At 32.9% G+C, this 21,311-nt stretch overlaps 3 protein-coding genes across 3 annotated transcripts; 2 read left to right on the top strand and 1 right to left on the bottom strand.

Annotated features, from left to right (window-relative positions):
* Positions 1-3,792: 3,792 nt before the first annotated feature.
* LOC111008318 (agamous-like MADS-box protein AGL104) lies at positions 3,793-7,407 on the top strand. The gene is made up of 11 exons (XM_022280974.2): positions 3,793-4,117; positions 4,218-4,271; positions 4,381-4,402; positions 4,915-4,976; positions 5,085-5,112; positions 5,472-5,533; positions 6,261-6,360; positions 6,514-6,567; positions 6,641-6,768; positions 6,932-7,112; positions 7,189-7,407. The coding sequence occupies exons 1-11, from the start codon at positions 3,930-3,932 to the stop codon at positions 7,318-7,320; spliced, it is 1,011 nt and encodes a 336-aa protein (XP_022136666.1). The 5' UTR covers positions 3,793-3,929; the 3' UTR covers positions 7,321-7,407.
* Positions 7,408-10,359: 2,952 nt separating this feature from the next.
* Positions 10,360-13,833, top strand: AAT (aspartate aminotransferase). The gene is made up of 10 exons (XM_022281183.2): positions 10,360-10,753; positions 10,971-11,190; positions 11,303-11,396; positions 11,495-11,598; positions 11,829-12,077; positions 12,148-12,261; positions 12,374-12,457; positions 12,953-13,123; positions 13,242-13,355; positions 13,567-13,833. The coding sequence occupies exons 1-10, from the start codon at positions 10,617-10,619 to the stop codon at positions 13,705-13,707; spliced, it is 1,428 nt and encodes a 475-aa protein (XP_022136875.1). The 5' UTR covers positions 10,360-10,616; the 3' UTR covers positions 13,708-13,833.
* A 506-nt stretch (positions 13,834-14,339) lies between these two features.
* LOC111008319 (low affinity sulfate transporter 3) lies at positions 14,340-20,747 on the bottom strand. The gene is made up of 11 exons (XM_088118993.1): positions 20,174-20,747; positions 19,815-19,863; positions 19,508-19,721; positions 18,723-18,900; positions 18,442-18,507; positions 17,600-17,830; positions 17,103-17,516; positions 16,818-17,011; positions 15,247-15,323; positions 15,031-15,107; positions 14,340-14,762 (listed from the first exon to the last, which is right to left on the bottom strand). Exons 1-11 carry the CDS (start codon positions 20,528-20,530, stop codon positions 14,622-14,624), a joined length of 1,998 nt encoding a protein of 665 aa, XP_087975119.1. The 5' UTR covers positions 20,531-20,747; the 3' UTR covers positions 14,340-14,621.
* Between the last annotated feature and the right edge of the window lie 564 nt (positions 20,748-21,311).

The raw sequence follows: 21,311 nt of genomic DNA, 5'->3' as shown, positions 1-21,311 counted from the left end.
TTATGGTCAATACCAAGCATATAAAGCAGTGATTTCAAATCCTGATGATAAGCGAAATTTTATGATGTATAATTTTAACCCTAACATGTCTGACTCAAAGTACCATAAATGTTTATAGCTTAATTACCTTCAAATTTTTATTATTTATTTTTTTTAGTACAAGCTTATCTCAACTATGGACAACAAAATATATTGAGATGTGATTGTTTAATTACCTCGATTATGCTCTAGGATAATGAAATTAATACTTTTAAAAATAAAAAAATTAAACCGAAATATTCTCCAACGATGCCAAAGGTTGTGAAGAAGACTTTTCTCATCTCCTTCCCAATGTAAATCTCTCTTTCCCAAGAAGACTTTTCTCGTTAGATGTTTATCTTTCATTATTTTAATTTTTACATGACCACTTTTGTCATTATTATTTTCTTTTTTTTTTCCTATTATTTATTTTGTTTTACACATATTGACAAGAATATAAAAATTGTGATTTATTAATTCAAACAAATTCTTCCAAATTTCTTAAGTAGTGTTTAAATATTTTTAATCAAATATCAATATTAAATTGCTTATATTATGACCATTAAAACTATAAAATTATTTTATAATTATTATTTTATTTATTTATTACAATAACTATCAACAAAAATGCTTTGAATGATTGAATAATTATCTTAATTTTAAAATTAATTCTTTTTGGGATTGTTGTTAAATAAAAGACAATTGTACATGTAGAGAAAGTAGCAATGGTTCCAATTGTACATGTAGAGAAAGTAGCAATGGTTAATCAATGGTTACTTTCTCTATAAGAAATAAAGGTTTGTCCAACGTTTGAAAATTTCGAAAAAAGTAAGAAAATATCAAAGATAATTCAGTCGGAAAATCGTCGAGTAAAGGCCATCAGGAGAGCAAACTCCCGACGTTTTCCATTAACATATTGGAAAAAACCCCGACGTTTTAAAAAAGGTTGGAAAAAAGTTTACTTCCGACGCTTTTAGAAACATTGGGATAGCAAACTTTTCCCGACGTTATGGTCTTTTTCGGGGACCTATTTTAGAATAGTACAATTCCTTGTGGATTAATTTCTAAGTTAAGAGATGGATTAATTTCATAAGAGTATGTTGCATTTCTAAACTCATTCATAAGCCTACTCTCAAACTTTCTAGAGGAGTTAATCACACATATACCTTTACTATTTTCCAAGCACGATCTTTTCAAGACAACTCTACCCATATTCTTTTCCCATATTTCACCAAAATAAGTTATACATATCTTACAAAAAATTATCGAGAAGATGCCACCGCCCATAAATGTATGTTACTTGAAGGCATCAGGATTCGACATTTCTAAATAGAAGAATAAGCTTAACTTTAAAGATAACTACTTGAAAACTCTAGTATTCAAAAGACTTCTGATAAACATCAGAGTTTGTGTGGGTAGCACTACATCGGTGTTAAGTGCATTTTGCAGGACGTCCGTTCTCGTTTCATTATTCATAATTAGTGTGAATTTCGTGAGATCGGAAGGCCCAAGTTTCTTGCATAGACAAGCTCCATTAAATTGAAAAAGAAAGTCTAGGATATAGTGAATCAAATTTCCAACTCCTATAAATGTAAATCAAATTTTCAAATATTTGGAAAATAAAAAGAAAAATAAAATTACCGCCAGAGGGAAACCGCGGCTGCCGCTGCAACTGGACTACAACTGCCACCGTGAGAATTGCAGCTTGCCGCTGAGACAACCACCGCCTACTGCCGCAAGAACCGACACCTTCCACCGGAGAAGAACCACGCTGTGCCATCGGAAAGGATGTTGGAGATTGTCGAGCCACACGTCGCCACACAAATCGTTGGGAAGATACGACGCCGTTGAGAGAAATCGAGAGAGCGGATGAGAGGAAGAAGAATAATGCTGGAAAGAAAGGGTTAGGGATTTTTCATCGAGTTTTTTTCCGACGTTTTTTAAAAAGCATTGGGAGAAGTGCTTCTTTAAAATACATTATAAAAAACATTACCCGACGTTTTTTGAAAAAAGGTCGGAATGGTAACATTTCGCCCCATGCTTTTTAAGCAACATAGGGAGAGGTGTTACAATCCCGACGTTTCTTAAATAGTATTGGGAGAAATGTTCCTTTAAAGTACATTTTAAAAAAATATATTGTCCCGACGTTTTTTTAAAAAACATCGGGATTGTACCACTTCTCCAGAAGTTTCTTAAAAAGCTTTGGGAAAGGCAAGCTATCCCTTAAAAAACGTCGGGAGGTGGCTTACTAATCCCGATGTTAATTAAAAAGCGTTGGCAAAAATACTGTCTAGAAAGTCATAAACTTATAATAATTTTAAAGATGATTAAGGTTAAGAAGGTCAATTGGAAATGAATATTAAATGGGGAGGAACCGACAATACACGAGTTCTAGTGCAAGATTTCCTGTTTTGATCTCATCTTAAACATCATTAAAATTGATAGATTACGGTAAATTTAACTAGTTATATTGGATATCTAACCTATAAGAATGTTTATTTTTTTAAAATCTCTCTAATTTCTACTAGAAAAGGATTTAACATGTTTCATGCACATGTTAAAAACAAAGAATTAACGAAATTGGTATAAATCTTTTTGAATGCATTCTGATTCCCATTCTTTTAAAAAGCCAATATAGTGTGGTTGTTATAAATATAATTCCTTAACTTCGAAAAAATTAGGTGTTAATATATATTTTTAATTATTGACTAAATTTCTGTGCGTTCTTAAATGATTTTAATTAGTTTTTGTTTTTCAATTTTATAATTACTTGTACTTGGGGAATTGAAATATCACATTTAATATGGAAACCTAGTAATCATAAAAATTTACCTGTACCATTAATTTGAGAAGAGAGAGCATTTTAAAGAGAGAAAAAAAAAATCATTTTTACCTTTGAACTTAGAGAAATTGTATCAATTCCACTCCAAACTTTCAATTTTACCAAATTAAATCTTAGATTTAGATAGGTATTGTCATTTTTACCTTCTATTTAATTTTTTCGACTTCACACAATATATATAATTTTTATATAATATATATTATATTTACCAAAAAACAATGTAAAAAACTTACTAAATTAATAAAAATTAAGTTTTTGCACAAAATAAACCATTAAATAATTCTAAAAAAAAATTTGCTCTAATGTCATTTTCGTCTAAATCCTATTAATTCAATAACAATATGTCTTATAATTCATTTGACACATATGACAATACTTTTCTCAACAAGTTAAATTTTCAAACGAAAACCGGTAAAAATGACATACTTTTTAAAGTTTGTTAAAGATTGTAGGTGAATTTTGATGAAACTGAAAGCTTAGAGTAAAAATTGATATACCCCATCCAATTCATCGATAAAATTAATATTTTTTTTCCATTTGAAATAAGTTACTTAGAAAACAAGAAATAATTTGAGAAATAAAATGACAATGTGTCATTATTTACTTAATCATGTTAAGAATAAAATCACAATTAAAAACCAACCAAATATTTGATATAAAATTTTTCAAGGACTAAATTGATTTACTCCGATCCCCAATAGATACCTCGACCTCTAGCACCACAATAACGACCTATAGCTCCATTTATATTAATAAATATAATTAAATAAAATAAAAAAAAAAGAGAGAAAAAACAATAAATGAAGTGGTCAAGAATTGAAACCATGGAAACTGGAAAAAGCAATGCAGTTAATAATTGTGAGGTTAAAATCGCGCAGAGAGACGGAGTAAAATTTGCAATAGGAGTGAGTCGTTTTGGTTCCAAAACAACCTGTCCCACTATTCAAGGTCCGTCGCGTAGTTCTTGAATTTAACCCTCACAGTTCTTTTTTCCCCTCTTGTTCTCCGTCCGTCCGTCCGGCCGGCCGCCGCCGCTGTAATTAAAATTAAAATTGAATCGAATGGTTAAATGATGGGGCGAGTTAAGTTGCAGATTAAGAGGATCGAAAACAACACCAATCGCCAGGTCACTTTCTCCAAACGCAGAAATGGACTCATCAAAAAGGCTTACGAGCTCTCCATTCTCTGCGATATTGATATTGCTCTTATTATGTTCTCCCCTTCCGGCCGCCTCAGCCACTTCTCCGGCCGCCGCAGGTTCAATTCGCCGCCGCTACCTTTTTCTTTTTTTCTTTTTTAAATTACCATATTAAATTATTGCATTCCCTTTAATCAATGCTCTTCTTTTGATCTGTAGAATTGAAGATGTGCTTGCTCGTTTTATAAATTTGCCTGATCACGAGAGAGGAGGGTATTTGGCTTAATTTTCTTTTCTTTTTAATTTATGTTCTTCCAAGATTTTCTCCAGAAATTAATGCGTTTGAATTGATTTTTGTTTTGTTTTGTTTGTGTGGCTGCAGCAGCGTTGTTCATAATAAAGAGGTATTTATGTTTTCAAACTTAATTCTTTTGAACTTTGTGAATCTCTAACTCCTTAAGAAATATTGTGTATGTTGTAGGTTTCAACATAGTCTGTCGTATGATATATTTAATATGCTTTTAAATTTTAAAAAGTATTTGAACTTTGATTTTGTCATCTGTAAAAGGACCTAAAATAGTTGAGGAACATAAAACTTTAAGAGGAACATAAATTTTCGTAGACATAAAAAGAGTTTGACATATATAGAAATGAATATTCTGAAATTTGGAAGACAAGAAAAACAAAGGGAAAAGCTGAGGAACATAGTAGCACGGAGACATACAAAAACGGATGTTTTTAAAGCTTAGAGACGTACGAAAACAAACCAAGAACTTATTATGATGATCGAGTAGGGGTGTACAGAAGAATTGATACCACATCCGAAAAAAAAGATCTTGAGACTAATTCGTGTGCATGTTTAACTGTATTATTTTGATTTAATGATTATTTTATGTGTCACCAATTTGTTATGCAGTTTTTACTTGGAACGCTAAACAATTTGAAGACAGAGAACGATATCGCACTTCAACTTGCCAAGTATAAAACAACTTCATCTCTATTATTTTAACTTAAACCTTTTTCAAAATTCAAATTCTTAATTAATTTTCTTTTCTTTTGTTCTTCTATTTCTTTCTCCTCAATCAGTCCTACATCGAGCAATTCCAATGTCGAGGTAATCATATATTATTCAATTATTACTTCATTTATATTTACATATTTCAAAAAACAATGATTTTACGAAGTGGTCATTTGATAATATGATAATATCTTTTATTTTCTACCCTAATATTATTGAGTGATAAGTAATCATGTATTACGTAAAGAGGATTTGTTTTTTATTTTATGGATACGTTTTAAATGACGAAATTGAAATTCTTAAATGATGAAGAATGCAACTGAAATTTAGAGATGAAATTATATAGCAATATAAAAAGTTTTAAAATTGGATGTAAAAATAATAATTTTGAGGTATACTTTCATATATCATATGTGAATTTATTAATGAAACTTATATTGCTATAATGCATTCAGGAGCTTCAACAAGAGATTGGTACCATGAGACATGAGCTTCAGCTTGCGGAGCAGCAACTAAGGTATTTTCTTATTTATAGTTTTCTATCTTTTTCTTTTTCTTTTTTTTAAAAGATTGCTTATGAAAAAGAAAAAAGCTTTAATTTATTTTAGTTTTCAAATCTCGATCCAATTCAGTGAAAAAGCGAATTTTTGGAAGATATTTTATATTAACTTTTACACTTTAACCAAGATTTTCAAAACACAAAAATTAGGGTTAAAATATCCGTGAGAGAGGAGCTTTAAATAATTAAATTTAGATTAAAATATTATTTTGATCTCTGTACTTTCAGTTTTGATTTATTTTTGTCTCTATACTTTTAAAATGTTTATTTTAGTTTTTGTATTTTCCACTTTGGTTCATTTTAGACCATACACTTTTAAAATACTCGTTTTGATCCATGTACCTTTTAAAAATATCATTTTGGTCTCTCAATTTTATTTTTAATCTCATTTTTTTTCTATCACAATTTTAATATGACACTACACTAAATATATTTAATGAAATGTAACAATGACTTTATTTATATTAAAAGGTTTATGTTAAGAGTAGAATTTGTGTTAAAATTTAGTAAAGTGACCAAAATGGTTAAAATTTTAAAAGTACAATGACTAAAATGAAAATTTTGAAAGTATTTGGACCAAAATGAATAAAAGTAAAAGATATAGAGACCAAAATAATATTTTAATATTAAATTTAATATTTAAAAGGAAACTTATAAATGTATATTTGATTTATTTATATTAAAGGTTGTTCGAGCCCGACCCTCTTTCATTCGCATCAAATGGTGAAATAGAATCTTGCGAGAAGAATCTTTTAGACACCTTAGCACGTATCACTCAAAGGAAGGTACAAAATAATATTTTTATTATTTTTACGTAATTGAATTAATTGTTTAGATATGATCAAATATATTGGTTCAAAAAAAAAAAAGATATGATCAAATATATTGAATTTTTAATCCATTTTTTTCATTAATGAGTTGAATATTTCATTTTACAGAAAGATCTATTAAGTAGCCATTTATCGCCTTATGATCCTCCAAATCATATCCAGGTGATTAAAATTCCATCTTATTTATATTGGTAACATTTGTTTTTGGTAAAATATCTATTTATTTGGTAAATAGATGTACTTGGATTCACAAGAGGGAATACCAACATCCTTTGAAAACGACGTCGCTAATTGGTTGCCCGAAAATGGTCAGAGCTCGACCCAACTTTGTGGTCCATCCGAGTCATCTTCAATTCCTCAAAGGTATATTTAATTATTTATCTCAGAAAATATAATTAATTGTATCATTTAGGAAATTCTATTTCATAATTGTCAAATATACGTTGGATTAAATAGCTTTTCAATTTAATCCCTCACCCGTAGAAGAGAAACTGAAATGATCATTGTAAATATGGTTGCGTCACAGTGGTCAATATCCAACGACAGTTTACGACCAAGTATCACAAGCATCAAACATGTGCAACATGGGTGGGTGCGACATGGGCAACCCCAATGAGGATGCCTACTCTTCTTGGCATCACAGCTACACCACATCTCAGCTTCTCTCATCCTTCATTCCCCAAACTTCATTTGATGATAGTATAAAGGTTGTTTCATCTTCTCAATTTATATTTTACTAGAACAGCCAATGATTAGAATAATAAAATTTTTAATGTGTTGTAGCATGAGATTGGAGGGGGTTGCATGATGTCACAACAACAAGTGGATACAATATCCAATGGGAACCAAATGCCACCAAGCGATGGAAGCACAAATTATGATGCCACTAAGATACCACAGCTCAACGTGGATTGATTAAATCCTTTTACAATTTCATTTTGTGTGTATATGTATATAATATATATATATATATATTTTATTTATATCTATAAACATTTCTAATTTTTTGTCTTTGTCTATTATGCTCGTGAATTATTTCTTCAAACTTGTTTGAAATAACGAAAATTATTGGATTTATTTGTTTTCTTAGTTTAGTAATATTAGTTGTCTATATAGATTCATTTTTTATGAAGTCAACTTTAACTTGGCTATGTCCAATTAATTAATACATTAATATAATAGCTATAGGTTGAAGGTTTGAATAATTTTTCTCTCCATATTTAGAAGGTTATGTATATGTTTTTTTTTTTATGATAAAACTTATTTTAATTAGATAAAATGATTTAAGTGTGTGAAATGAAAATAATAGAACTTTTGAAAAAAAATTTTTCTATATCCCTAAATTTTGGGGTTGATCAATTAAAACTTTAAACTAATTCTAAACTTTCATAACTGAATCAATTTACATAATCTATTAGAGTTTGATTTAAGAATGGTTAATGCATAATTCTCACATTTGTATAGATTTCTTTAAATACAAGATTAATTTCTTTAAATGTAAGATTAACAAAATATTAGAGAGAAATGTTGAAATCAAGTGGATGGTGAAATATTAGAGAGAAACGCTGAAATAAAGTGGGTGATAGCGATGAAACGCTCTAATATTTCATTAATCCACCTAGTTTTATCAGTTGGTTTTTTCTTTTGTAATACTTAAAAAAAGTCTCTCATAACTAATTTCTTATTACAATAATATTCTCGACCATAGAATTCGGCTTGGGTCAACATGGTATCTTTTATGAGGAAGGTGGTGTAAATGAGGCTCAAGAACTTGTTAAGGAAGACCACAAGGGCCAAACAAAAAACTTTTTATAGTCCCCTAATCAGAGTGGATGCTTGTGTGAGTGCCACGAGGAAACAAGGAAATCAAAGGTACACACAACATAAAATTGTTATTAGATGCCATAGAATTTATAAATATATGTCAAGAAAATTCTATTGTCATTCGTGCCATATAACTAAATATTATGAAACAGAAAAAGAAAATTATTGTCAAAGAGAAGCTCAACGATATATTTAATTCTCTAATCAAGATGTTGTGAGTTCGATGGTACTAAAAAAAGAAAAAAAGAATTATCTTTCACCATTACACAAATCTAACTAAACTTATTATTAGGTAAAGTCAAACTTCCACACTGACCTCACTGTCATAAGAACTTAGACACATTTTATTTCTTTTAGTACAACATGTGGGGATGGAGGATCAAACTCACAATCTCATGGTTGAATAGACACATTAAAAATGGAGAAATTACTATAAGTTTTCAACCAGTCAATTCTGCACTCTGGTTAGATGAGCTATAAATATATAAACAAATTATGCCGTATGGAAAAGCAGCACTCTTTACCCACCAATTTAAACCTTTATCAAGTACCAAATAATATATTTAAACATACTTTTGCCTCAGTTAATTTGAACAAGTGTTCTCGACTTTTGTTCAACAAAGCAACGATGAAATGATAATTAAATTGTTCATTTTTTAATATTATTCTTGTTGGACTTAAACCTACCCTTCATCTAACTACGTTTAAAATATAGTCTAAATTACAAAAGTAATTAACCTTCCGTTTGGCGTCAAGAAAGTTTAAGAAATGATTTTAAATTCTGTGATTTAAAATTCGAAAAATGGTTTTCAATTCCTTACCTTGTTTGGAATGAAAAGGATCAAATTTCGATGTTCGTTGGAAAGGAAAAGAAAATAAAAATTTTAATGATTTAGATGACCATTTTTAATATGATTTTTTTAACGTAATACAATAGAATTTGAATTTGAAATTCAAAATCAAAATCAAGAGGTATCAAATAATAATTTGAAATCCCTCGAAATCTGAGGTATCAAACAAAGTATAAAAAGAAGATAGATATTGAAGGAATAAAAAACTACATAGAGATTGTGACAATTTTACCATCGAACTTTCAATTTGAGCATTATACCTCAAAGTTACGACATCGTTGCAGTTAAACTTTCTTGTTAAAGGGTTTTTTTTTTTTTAACTGAGTTTGGTTTCTAATTAATCCATGAAGTTTGAGTTTGATTTCTAATTAATCCCTAAGTTGAATTGACCATTTGTTGACCTACCGAAATGATGATGTGATAGTTAATCTAGGTTGATTACACTTTGCTAATTAGGTAAAAGATAATGAAGAATGTCTTTAGGTTAACTAAATGTCAACTTAATTGAGGGACTAATTAAAAACTAAATTCAAACTTTAAGAATAAAACATGTCACTTTTAAAATTACCGACCTTATTGAAATTGAATTTAAATTTGGTTTTTTAAACTTATATACCAAACAAAAACTAAATCCAAATCTCAGATACAAAAAGTATATTTTACCCTAATTTTTTTTCAAAACTTTTTAATTTGAGCAATTACACCTAATTGACCCCAAACTTACAAAAGAGTTGCAATTAAACCCTAGAGTTGGAGTTTACTTCCAATACATTTAGTTCGCATATTTTTCCAATTGTAATCAACTTATTTGATTGAAACTATTTTATAGAGGTGATTTAAAGAAAGGAACAAAAAGCTGATTGACCAAAGACCAAACCGAACCGGTTCAACAGATCGGTTTGTTCAGATGTATGAAAAAATTTGGACCCATCGGTCTATATTTCCAAAACCAAAAATTTTGATTCAGTCTATGATAAAAAATAGTTCACGGCATAATGGACGCTTCCTCCCCGCATCGTCGCATCGCTGATATGACTTTTTCAACTCCTCCCACTCTCACCGTCAATGTTCCATATGGGGAAATCTTTCATCGTCGACTTTCCTTCATCTCTCGCCGCTTTTAAACCAACGACTTCCGTTAATCGATTTTCTCCTTATTTGGTTCGATTCGGTTTGGTCTCGGTTCAGTCAAAAAGCGAGAGAACCAGGCCGTTGGGCATGGTAGGTGAGTCCAATCTCCACTAACCGAAGAGGTTGGATCCATTTTGATGGCTGAATTCAACTCTCACAGACAGCGACTCTCAATCGTTACCTAACTCAGCTTTTTTGGATTTTCAAATTCTCCGACAGCCGTCGTTACCACCAACTTCCCCGTTCTTTCCTCGCCCCTTTATACCAATTCCTCCTCCTCCTTCTCTCATCGCGGCTTCTCGGTACCTTTCAATCTCTGTCTCTCTGTTGCCTTCTCTTTATTCTCTACTTGGGGTCCTGTTTTCTTCTTGTTCCGGTACAGAATCAGGATACCTTCCTCTTCCAATGGCAAATTCGTTGCAGAATTTATCTAATGCATCTCATCTCGGATTTAGATACCAATTTCCGGGTGCCGATTCTGCGCTAGAACCTGCTTTTGGATCCGTTTCTTTTCCCTCCCAGCTTCGTGCCCCCTTCCTCAAGTATGCCTGCTCCTTCATCACTCGTTATCTTCTTTTGCTTTTTAATTTGAGCTTCCATTGATGAGTTCTGTTTGCTTGTTTGAACACGATTGTAATGGGTGGTGGAATGAAGTGTATTTTGTGAGTGGGATTCTTTTGCTGCGTGATCTTGGGTCGCTCTGTCATCTGTCTTGGATTATAATTGCTGGGTATGGCCTTAAGCTTTCCATTTTGATAGGTCTCAGCAGTATACGAAGAGAGTGCAGCCAGTAATGGCTGGGAGTGTTTCTGACCAAGTGATTGTGGACCTAACTTTGAGCCCAAGAGTGAATTCTGTAAAGCCTTCCAAGACGGTGGCTATAACCGATCAGGCCACGGCTCTAGTGCAAGCTGGTGTGCCTGTGATTCGGCTGGCTGCTGGTGAACCTGATTTTGACACCCCTGCTCCAATTGTAGAGGTATTAGCTTAACCCAAAAGTCCATTTTTCAATGCCCAAGCTTCTTTAGATGCAAGTATACTTTCACATTTCTACATCTGATTGTTGATCCTTTGCCTTGATGGAAAGTTAGGCAGGAATGAATGCGATTCGGGATGGCTACACTCGCTACACGCCCAATGCAGGAACATTGGAACTCCGCCAAGCAATTTGTCATAAGCTAAAAGGTTAGTTGTGTTTAGGGAGGAAGTTTTCAGAGATGTGTTTGAGTTGTATATTAGCTTCATGTTTTTATGCAAGCTCGGAGAATTCTTTCTGTTTGCAGAGGAGAATGGGATTTCGTATACACCAGACCAAATATTGGTGAGCAATGGAGCCAAACAGAGTATTCTTCAAGCAGTTATTGCTGTTTGTTCTCCAGGACATGAGGTAAAAAAATTTCCTGATCTTGTGATGGATATAGATTCATACATACTGCTCCAGCAGCTGTTTACATAGACATATGATTTAGAGGAACAATAGTTCATTATTCTAGGGGAAACCTTGATGCAATATGCCATGTATTACCACAAATATAGAGTAAAGGGATCTGATCGTTCATTTAGTGCTTTTACTGTCGTGGTGTCGGTGATAGCCTTACAAAATCTTTTTCCCCTCAGGTTGTAATTCCCGCTCCATTTTGGGTAAGCTACCCAGAAATGGCTAGGCTGGCTGATGCAACTCCGGTGATTCTTCCTACGCGTATTGAAGACAATTTTCTCCTGGATCCAAAGCTTCTTGAAGCAAAGATCACAGAGAAGTCGAGGCTGCTGATTCTTTGTTCTCCATCCAACCCAACAGGATCTGTTTACCCGAAGGAATTACTTGAAAAGATTGCTGAAATTGTTGCAAAACATCCTAGACTTCTGGTGAGGTTTCTTAACTTTGCTGAAAGTTATTAATTGGATTGTTTGATCTTAAATTATCTTTTCTTTGCAGGTGCTTTCTGACGAAATATACGAACACATAATTTATGCTCCAGCAACTCACACAAGCTTCGCATCTTTGCCTGGCATGTGGGAAAGGACTTTGACTGTTAATGGGTTTTCTAAGGTAATTGAAACTTTATTTTCTCATTTATGCTGCTACCAGGTATTGAAGTCCATATTTGATCTAAGTATTGTTGCAATACGATTGCTTAACATTTGAAGCTGTAACATGTTAGGCTTTTGCAATGACTGGTTGGCGACTTGGATATATTGCCGGTCCTAAACACTTTGTCTCTGCATGTGGAAAAATCCAGAGTCAGGTATGTTATATAACTTTAGTATTTCTCATCCTATCTCTTAAAAATTTGAGCTTGGTAATACAATTTTCAGTTGTCCTTAACTCATCTGTCACTGCATTATGCAGAGCCGTTTTGCTTGCTTTTCTTCTGACTTTGTTGCTTACATACAGATAATAGGCATTTCTCTTCAGAGAACTAAATTGTCTATCTCTAGTCCGAGTAGTCTTTTATAGCTTTTATTCTTTGTTTTTTTTTCCATAGAAAAGGGGAAATCTAGGAATTTTGTTTTGTTTTTTTTTGTCTAATCCACGTGTAATAGGTGATGTAAAATGAATCTACCTTTGATCTTCAGTATGTTAGAATAAATTGAGGTAGATCCTTTTACTTGGGCTATTAGTTTCACTTTCTCTTTCTGCATGCAATTCGTAGAGGGACTTAACTTCTTTGATTAAGTTTCCAATTGATAATTGTCAACATTTTCTGTCTCTAGCTTATTCTGTATATTTGTTATGATAGTCCACTTCGGGAGCCAGTAGCATATCCCAAAAAGCTGGTGTTGCAGCTCTAGGAATGGGCTATGCTGGTGGGGAAGCAGTTGCCACAATGGTGAAAGCATTCCGGGAACGTCGGGATTCTTTGGTCAAAAGCTTTGGTGAAATTCCCGGTGTTAAGATTTCAGAACCCCAGGTGCCAACTTCAAACTTTTGCTTGTTTTCGAGCGCTCCTTGCTGAAATCCCTTCTTGGTCTTATATCTCATAATTGTTCTGTTAGTGTAATATCTGAAGATTCTATAACTTCTTGTAGGGAGCTTTCTACCTCTTCCTGGATTTCAGCTCTTACTATGGATCTGAAGTTGAAGGGTTTGGTGTAATTAACAATTCAGAGTCACTTTGCAGATATCTGCTTGAGAAGGGCCAGGTAAAGTTCATCCGAAAACGTCACATTTTTCATTATTATTTTCGTATTTGGAGATTGAATCAATCCAAAGCTTCATTATGATTCTTGATGAAACTTGTATAACTGCCTTTTTCCTTCTATCATTTTTGTTTCTAAACTCAAATATTGAGTAGAATTTCAAAGTCACTTCATATCTTCATAAAAGGCGAATATATGGCTGTTGATTTTTCAGGTTGCTCTAGTTCCGGGGGATGCGTTCGGTGACGACAGTTGCATCCGCATTTCGTACGCAGAATCCCTCAGTACACTGCAGGCTGCTGTGGAAAGAATTAAGAATGCAATTGAGGCAGTTAGGCCTGTTGTTCCTGTTTAAAAACTGCTAATGTATGGATAATGCAAGCCCTTCTCAATTGTTTGTTTCTATTGAGATTGATAATATTATTGCAGAAATGTGTATTCTAGTGTTTGTTCTGAAATAAATAAAACAATTCAGGGGCCATTGTACTGAAAAAAAGGAACTGTTTGTTTCACTTTTTGGGGATTCTTTTAGTACAATAGTGGGGTAGAGATTCCAACTCACGACCTCTTGGTCAGAAATAGTCAATAGGTGTCAATTACTACCAAGCTAAACTCAGGTTGACACGTCTAGATTTGTCTTTTATGTTTACTAATATTAAGAACATTAAGAACGTTAATCAAACATGTAATATGTTCAAAGTTCGGATTAATTGTCTAAGTCTTTAAACTTTCAAATTTACTGAATTTTAGTCTCGACAACTTTAAGATGCTTGTTTTAGTTGCTTCATTTATTTCCCCTATTTAACTCTCCTTGAACAAAACCTAGTAAGATATCTGGTAGTTTTTCCAACATTATGGTTTTCAAATTAAAATTTTGGTGTCTATTCTAATTTCTTCTCATACTACTTCATCTTTAGTGCTGATCATTGAATAAGTGGACAAATTTAAAAGACAAAATTAACACTATATAACAAAGAAACACACAAGTTAAAAACCAGTAATTATTATTATACATATTTTACACACACACATCATACATACAATACCATAAGGGAAAACAATTGGGTTCAATTGGTGATAACCCATTTGTTTCTTTGGCTCCATGGAGCATCAACATAGGATTAATTATAATCCACACACATCAAAAGAAACAAAGAGTGACAACAAAACATGAGTAGTAGCATTGGTAATTTTATGATTTATTACACATTGGCATTGAGAAAAGGGTGTTTTTTTATTCTATTTTTCAGTTACTTGGGTTTGGTGCTTTTAGATGTCTCCCATTTTAGCTGAAAGGCATGAATCCACAGCTTCCCCAACACTCAAGAACACCCTCCCCTTGAGCTTGGCAACAAAATTTGCTACCTTTAGCTTGTGAATCACTTGCCATTTTGGATTTGCAATGGCCAACTGTGTTAGAGAAATGGTGTTATAAGTATCCAAGTTCAAGTTCAATTTTTTAAGAATAGAAAACCAAAACCAAGAAACTTATCCAAGTTCGAGTTCAATTTTTTAAGAATAGAAAACCAAAACCAAGAAACTTATCCAAGTTCAAGTTCAAGTTCAATTTTTTAAGAATAGAAAACCAAAACCAAGTTCTTTAAAAAGTTTCTTTGTTCAAGTTGTTAAATTTTTACTAAGATTGAAGAAACGTTTTTAAAAAAAATAGATAACCCACCTCTATTCCAGTGGCGGCCAAACTTTTGTGCAGTTCTTCTAGAGAAGCAATTCCTGAAGTGTCAATGTTCATCAAATCTACAAACAAAGAAATGAATATAATAAATATCAATGGGAATATCTTCTATGTTTCACAATGCATTAAAAGAAAAAAAAAGAAAAAGAAAAAGAAAAAGACTAAAGATGATATGATGGAAGAGAAGGAAGAAGAACTGACTGGAGAGATCAATGACTATGAAGTGAATGGGTCTCTTTGTTGAGGCATCTTCTTGGCTGCTGATGTACCTCTGAATTCTACATCACAGATAAAACACATATGGTTGATAAATTCTCTGTTTCTGCTTCTCTGAAATCTTATACAAAAAAATAGAAAAAAAAAAACTGATGTTCTACTTAGTTTACTAAGGCTAAATATATGTTTTAGTGTCTTATGGATGTTTTTTTTTTTTTTTAATTTAGTTCCTTTTGATTAAAAAGTTTTAATTAGTCACCTGAATCTCAACATTTTTCAGCTATACCTCCTCAAAAGGTGAAAATTGAAATTGGTTGATAATAAACTTACAACATTGATACTGAGTTAACAAAAAAATAAAGGATAGAATTAAGCCATCTAAATGAAGAAAAATCAAAATTTCTAAACTTCTTAAAAATTCAAGGGAGGAATTAGAAATGTTTTTATTTAGGTGACTGATTCTTCTCTAAATTTATTCAATAAAAGTGGGTTTGAGATGACTTATGAAAAATGTATTTTTTTTTAAATTTAAATATACATTTTCAAAAAGCCTATTGGGGGAGAGTTACAAATCTAGGGTGTGTTTAGTATAATTAGTATAATTTTCTAATGCCAATATTAGTTTAGTGTTAATTGGCAGATGCCTCTGACCAAAAAATTATGAATTCGAATCTCCCACCCCTATTTGTCTTTTTAAGAGTACAAATACCAAAACCAAAATGAACCTAAAAATACAGGATATTTAAAAATTTCTAAAAATGTGCCGTATTTGTAATAAATAAAAAAAATTGAATTGCTTCGATCTCGTCTAATAACATTTTTTTAATTATCTATTTTTTAAAATTATACTTATTTTTTACAATTTCATTAGTAAAATTTTAACTTCTCTTGTAAACATAAATTCTTAGCCAGATTTAAAAAACAAAATCAAGTTTTTGAAAACTATTTTTTAGTTTTCAAAATTTGACCTAGATTTTGAACATGTTTATAAAAATTACTTAAACAAAACAAAAGAAGACATACGTGAAAATAATGTTTCTAAGTTTAATTTTTAAATATAAAAAAATAAAAAACGAAATATTTATCAAACGTGCCTTCAAAATCTAGTGAGAGCTGATTATCCAAAAAGTTATACTTTAAAATACTTAACATGCTAGTTGCTTAAGCATAGAGATATAAGTACTCATAAAAAAGTGTAAAATAAAAACGCTTAAATTATTTCAATTTTAACCTTTATAAAATGTTATGATAAATTAAAAAAAAGTATTAAAACGTAAAGGACTAAGTTAAAAGACTATTTAAATGATAGGGACACAAAGTTGAAAAAAACACTCAACGTTCTAGACTAAAACATACATTTAGGCAAATTTTAGTAACTATTTCTCTAACTGAACTACTTCTTCAAAGCAAAAAACAAAATCTTTATCAATTTGGACCCCCTTTTTTTTTTCTTTGTTTCTTTCCTTCTTTCCTTTTTTCTGTCTCCAAAATTTGAATGCTAATTTTTGAGTGGAAGAAGCGAAGAACAAAAAAAAAGAACAAGTGGTTTGGTTTACCTATGTTTGACGAAGTTGGCATTGGCAAAGCAAAGCAAGCCAGATTTAACACGAACAATGAAAACTCCAGGAGTATTCACAGCCATTGGATATTGATGAACATCACAGAAGTTATCAGTTCCAGGAACTTTCCCCAAAATCTCTGCCCCAGGTTTGATCGAGATCACTATTATCTTCGCAAATGATATCACAATCTGCATTCATCAATTCAACACAATACAATAAACCAACACACACACTCAGCAGTATAATTTGAAATGAACAGATCAAAACAAAAATTGTTACCGAAAGCAGGAGGCCGATTTCGACGGAAAAAAACAGGACTCCGACGAAAGCTCCAAGGAGGGCGAAGAAATCGAGCTTATCGATCTTCCAAATATTGTAAGCTTCGTGGAGATCGACGAGGCCTGGAAGAGCGGAGAGAATAATGGAAGCGAGAATGGCGTTAGGAGTGAAGTAGAGCAGCTTTGTGAACAGCTCCAGCGACACCATCACCGTGATCGCCATCACGATGTTCGACGCCGCCGTCTCGCATCCGGCGCTGAAATTCACCGCCGATCGCGAGAACGAACCGGTTGCGGCGTAGCAGGAAGTTAGGGATCCAGCCAGATTCATGAACCCTAGGGCCACCATCTCTCTGTTTCCGTCGATGTTGTATCCTTTCATGGACGCGAAGGATCTTCCGACAGCGATTGCCTCCTGAAATTAGAAGAATCGGAATCAGAAATCGACAAATCAATGAACGCGCGAAAGAGGGGAAAGGAGAGATTGAATAATGGAACCGTGAGGGCGACGACGGCGACGATGAGGCCGATCTTGGCGATTTGGGAGAGGAGAGGGCCGTGGATGAGGATCCGATGGGCGGAGATGGGATTGAGGCCGGCGGGGACGCGTTTGACGATGTTGACGCCATGGTTATCGGCTCTGGTGAGGAAGACGAGGAGCGTCGCGAAGATTACAGAGAGGAGTGGGGCTATGGCGGGTAACCAGAATAGTTTCTTGTACTTCTTCCCCTGCCAGTGCTCACATACATTATTACCAATTCTCAGTATAATTCAATCAAATAGCTTCTCCAATCAAGCGAAGCGATGTTAAACAATTAAGAGAGAAAGATAAAAGAATGATTTTCTAAAAAATAATAATTTATCAGTCATGATAAAATTTGCTCCTTGGAACCAAATTATTTTCATTTTTTTTACTCGAATTCTCTGTGACCCTTGGATGACAATTACAATTGAGTAAACTCTTGGTTTGTTTTTTTAATTTTTAGAAACAAAAATGTTTGATAATTATTTTGTTTCTATTTTTAAGTAATATTTTCAAAACTGTCTAGAAATTTAGAAAGGTTTCTATTCGTGTTTGAGTTTTTTTTTTTTATAACCAAGATAAATTTAAAAAAAAATGGTTACATTTTTAATTTAAAATTTTAGAAAACAAGAAATAAGAAATAGATTTCATGTCTTTGTTTTTTTTTCTTTAAAAAATAACAAGAAACAATAAATAGTTATAAAAAACAAGAACGGTGGAATGAAAAATAAAAACAAGAAATAGAAATGTTAAAAAAAAAAAATAGTAATTCTTAAAAAAGAGAACCAACATTGATTTAAGTTTGAATTAAACTTACCACTAATCTGGTGATGAGAATGAAGGACAGGAATGAGGAGCCAATAATGAAGTTCAACGGATTCCACTGTAGTAAATTTTAAGAAACAGAAGAAAAGAGGTAAAAATATTAGCACATCTCTCCATCAATGTTTTTACAAGTTCATTTTCATATATATTTTTATTTACTAAAAATGAACTACATTAGAGAGTAATTAGTTGGAATGTCTAATAATTAGGGATGTAGGGGTAAGTTTTAACGGTAATAAAATGAGATTAGAAGTGGAAGGTTTAATTAATTACATGATGATGATGAAATGATCCAAAAACAGCTCCCAAAACAGAGATGATATCAGTTTTGTTTGTGAAGTGGGAGATCCCAAGAAGCCCTTTGAGCTGTTGAAGCCCAATTACAATGGCAGCTCCACCCATGAACCCAACTATGGCTGCATGTGACAGAAAATCCACCAAAAATCCCAGCCTGCAATATTACCATACTTATACAACAAACCAAAATCCATTAATTACCATACTTTATTGCCATATTAACCTTTTGGGATAGAATCAAGAAGAAAATAATGTCTCATGTAAATACAAGGAATAAATGCAAAAAAAAAAAAAAAAGACAGAGAGAGAAAACAAAAAACGCTATACAACAAAATGAAAGTCATTGTCTTTGTACTTTCAAACCTTCCATTTGAGCAACGTTTGAAATCATTAATGCAATTAAGTCAGGTTGCTACAATTCCATTAGTGATGGTTTGAAAAATATATAAAGTATGAACAATAATGATAATTACAATTAGAAACCCACAAATACATATGGTTAAAAATTATGGTTGTGTTTCCGGAGTGATATGAAAATAAGAAATTTAATGAAAAACAGAGTTGTAATATCTAATTGTCTAAGTAAACATAGTTTCCAACTTTTAATTTCAAAGTTGGTGGGAGTGTGTCTGTCTCGTAACAAATAAATTTAGTTGAGTGTACAAACCAATTAAAAGAAGAAATAAAAACTTTGCCCACATTCTCAAATTAATAAGGGAAAGAAAGAATTTTTGGAAGAAAAAGAAGTATAAGAGAGAGACCGGAGGAGTCCGAAGGAGGCTTGAAAGATTCCGGCGAAGAAAGTGGCGGTGAGGACAAGGGTTGTGTAAGAAACGGGATCGGCGGTGGCGGCGGGATGTTGGAGATTCTGGATCATCGCCGGCAGAAGCAGAGAAACTATGGCCACCGGACCGATGGCTATTTCCCTTGAACTTCCCAAAACGGCGTAAACAAGCGGCGGCACAATGCTCGTATCTGAGATCACACACCCAACAAAATCAAAATCAAACCTTTTTTCAATTTCCAAATTCCAAATCACAACCATTCATTAATTCTTCCAAAACTTACACAGGCCATATTGTGGTTCAAGCTTCGCCAAAGTTGCATACCCAATACTCTGCGTCACACAAATTCCATCATCAATTTGGTTTTATTGTAAATGTTAAATCAACAACTTGGTTTTTTAGATTTAAATCAATAATACCCACGGAGTGATTATTAATATTAATTTGAAAAAGAAATGACATTAGGGTGTTCCAATTTTCAATATACAACTACTACTTTGATACTATACTTAAAAGGTAGTTTAAAATTGATAGGTTATGCTCTTCTTAATATTAATAAAATTTCTTTCTTTACTACCAAGTCAAATTTCTGCCAACTATACAAGCCTTGACAGGTTAGGATGAATTTAATCTTTAATTTACCTGTGGAATGCACAGGCTGGCAAGAGTCAAACCGGCCAAGACGTCGTTTTTGAACTTGATAGCGCTATAGTTCCGACCCCAGGAGAGGATTGGGAAGAAGGCCTGGAAAACGGAAGCAACCAGCGGAGTTCCGGTCTTCTTCTTGATGGAGATCAGAAGCTTGGTCGGATCGGGAAAGACGGTGTCTCGGAGAGAATCTACAAGCTCGCGCCATAGACCAGGCGGCTCCGGTGGGTTAGCCACCCAGCGAGCCCTGTCGGTTGGGCTGCTGCTCTTCTCGACGTCGGGGGCGTGCGTGTCCCCGACCGTCGAGGCCTCCGATAGGGCCGGAGGTGTGTCGGCGTTAGCGACCGACATGTTTTGAAGTGTTTGGGAGAACGCTGGGAGAGCTGTGTTGTGACACAGCTCGGTGAAGTTCCGGCGACTCAGAAGGAAGGGTTTGGTGAGATTATGAGGCTTGATTGCATGAAAAAGCTTAGTCCAAGATGCAGCAGCTCAAGGACTGGAAAGTCTGCGTTGATAGAACACAGGCATATATAACCACTCAAAATTGGAGACCAATTATTTTTTATTTAGGGCTCCCGCTTTTACATTCCTCAATATATATATATATATATATAATAAAGTTTCTAAAAGTACTTTTGGTTCAATTGCAAATTTAATTCTGGAATGTTTTATGGGTGTGTCTATTCAATTTATCATTTTTGAAAACTGAATTTTATACTGTAATTCTTTTAAAGTTATTTAGCTCTAATGATCTAATAGAATAGAATGATGACATGACATGATTATTTAAAAATGATAGAAATAAATGTATAGAGGCAAGATACCCTCTTGTTTGGTGTATCATTGGGTTAACTTAGGCACCACTAGTAGAAAGTTATGAACAGTAAAAAGTTTGAAGAAAAAAAAAACTATCATAAATTATGGGGGCGCGTTTTTTGGCGGGAACATTTGGTGCACCATGAAACATTTTCCTTCCATTCATCTTTTATTTAATGTATTGTATCAAATAATCATTCATCTTTATTTCGATGTTATAATATATCTGATTAACAACATTGGCATTAGGGATTTTTGCTAATTCGACTAAATTGTGCATAAGACACTAATTTGAAGGTTTGGTCCTTGATCTGTC

The sequence above is a fragment of the Momordica charantia genome (assembly GCF_013281855.1).
Source record: "Momordica charantia cultivar OHB3-1 chromosome 10 unlocalized genomic scaffold, Mcharantia_2.0 BLBB01000010.1, whole genome shotgun sequence".
Taxonomy (NCBI): domain Eukaryota; kingdom Viridiplantae; phylum Streptophyta; class Magnoliopsida; order Cucurbitales; family Cucurbitaceae; genus Momordica; species Momordica charantia.
This window is presented reverse-complemented; position numbering and strand designations above follow the sequence as displayed.

Excerpts from the sequence above, each read along its gene's own strand:
- LOC111008318 (XM_022280974.2), top strand. The coding sequence starts at position 3,930 with ATGATGGGGCGAGTTAAGTTGCAGATTAAGAGGATCGAAAACAACACC. Across the intron at positions 4,977-5,084 it reads ATCGCACTTCAACTTGCCAA|TCCTACATCGAGCAATTCCA; the intron begins GTATAAAACAAC and ends CTCCTCAATCAG. Across the intron at positions 7,113-7,188 it reads CATTTGATGATAGTATAAAG|CATGAGATTGGAGGGGGTTG; the intron begins GTTGTTTCATCT and ends AATGTGTTGTAG.
- AAT (XM_022281183.2), top strand. The coding sequence starts at position 10,617 with ATGGCAAATTCGTTGCAGAATTTATCTAATGCATCTCATCTCGGATTT. Across the intron at positions 10,754-10,970 it reads CTTCGTGCCCCCTTCCTCAA|GTCTCAGCAGTATACGAAGA; the intron begins GTATGCCTGCTC and ends CCATTTTGATAG. Across the intron at positions 12,458-12,952 it reads GTGGAAAAATCCAGAGTCAG|TCCACTTCGGGAGCCAGTAG; the intron begins GTATGTTATATA and ends TTGTTATGATAG.
- LOC111008319 (XM_088118993.1), bottom strand. The coding sequence starts at position 20,530 with ATGTCGGTCGCTAACGCCGACACACCTCCGGCCCTATCGGAGGCCTCG. Across the intron at positions 15,108-15,246 it reads CATAGTCATTGATCTCTCCA|ATTTGATGAACATTGACACT; the intron begins GTCAGTTCTTCT and ends CTTTGTTTGTAG. Across the intron at positions 14,763-15,030 it reads TGGCCGCCACTGGAATAGAG|TTGGCCATTGCAAATCCAAA; the intron begins GTGGGTTATCTA and ends TCTCTAACACAG.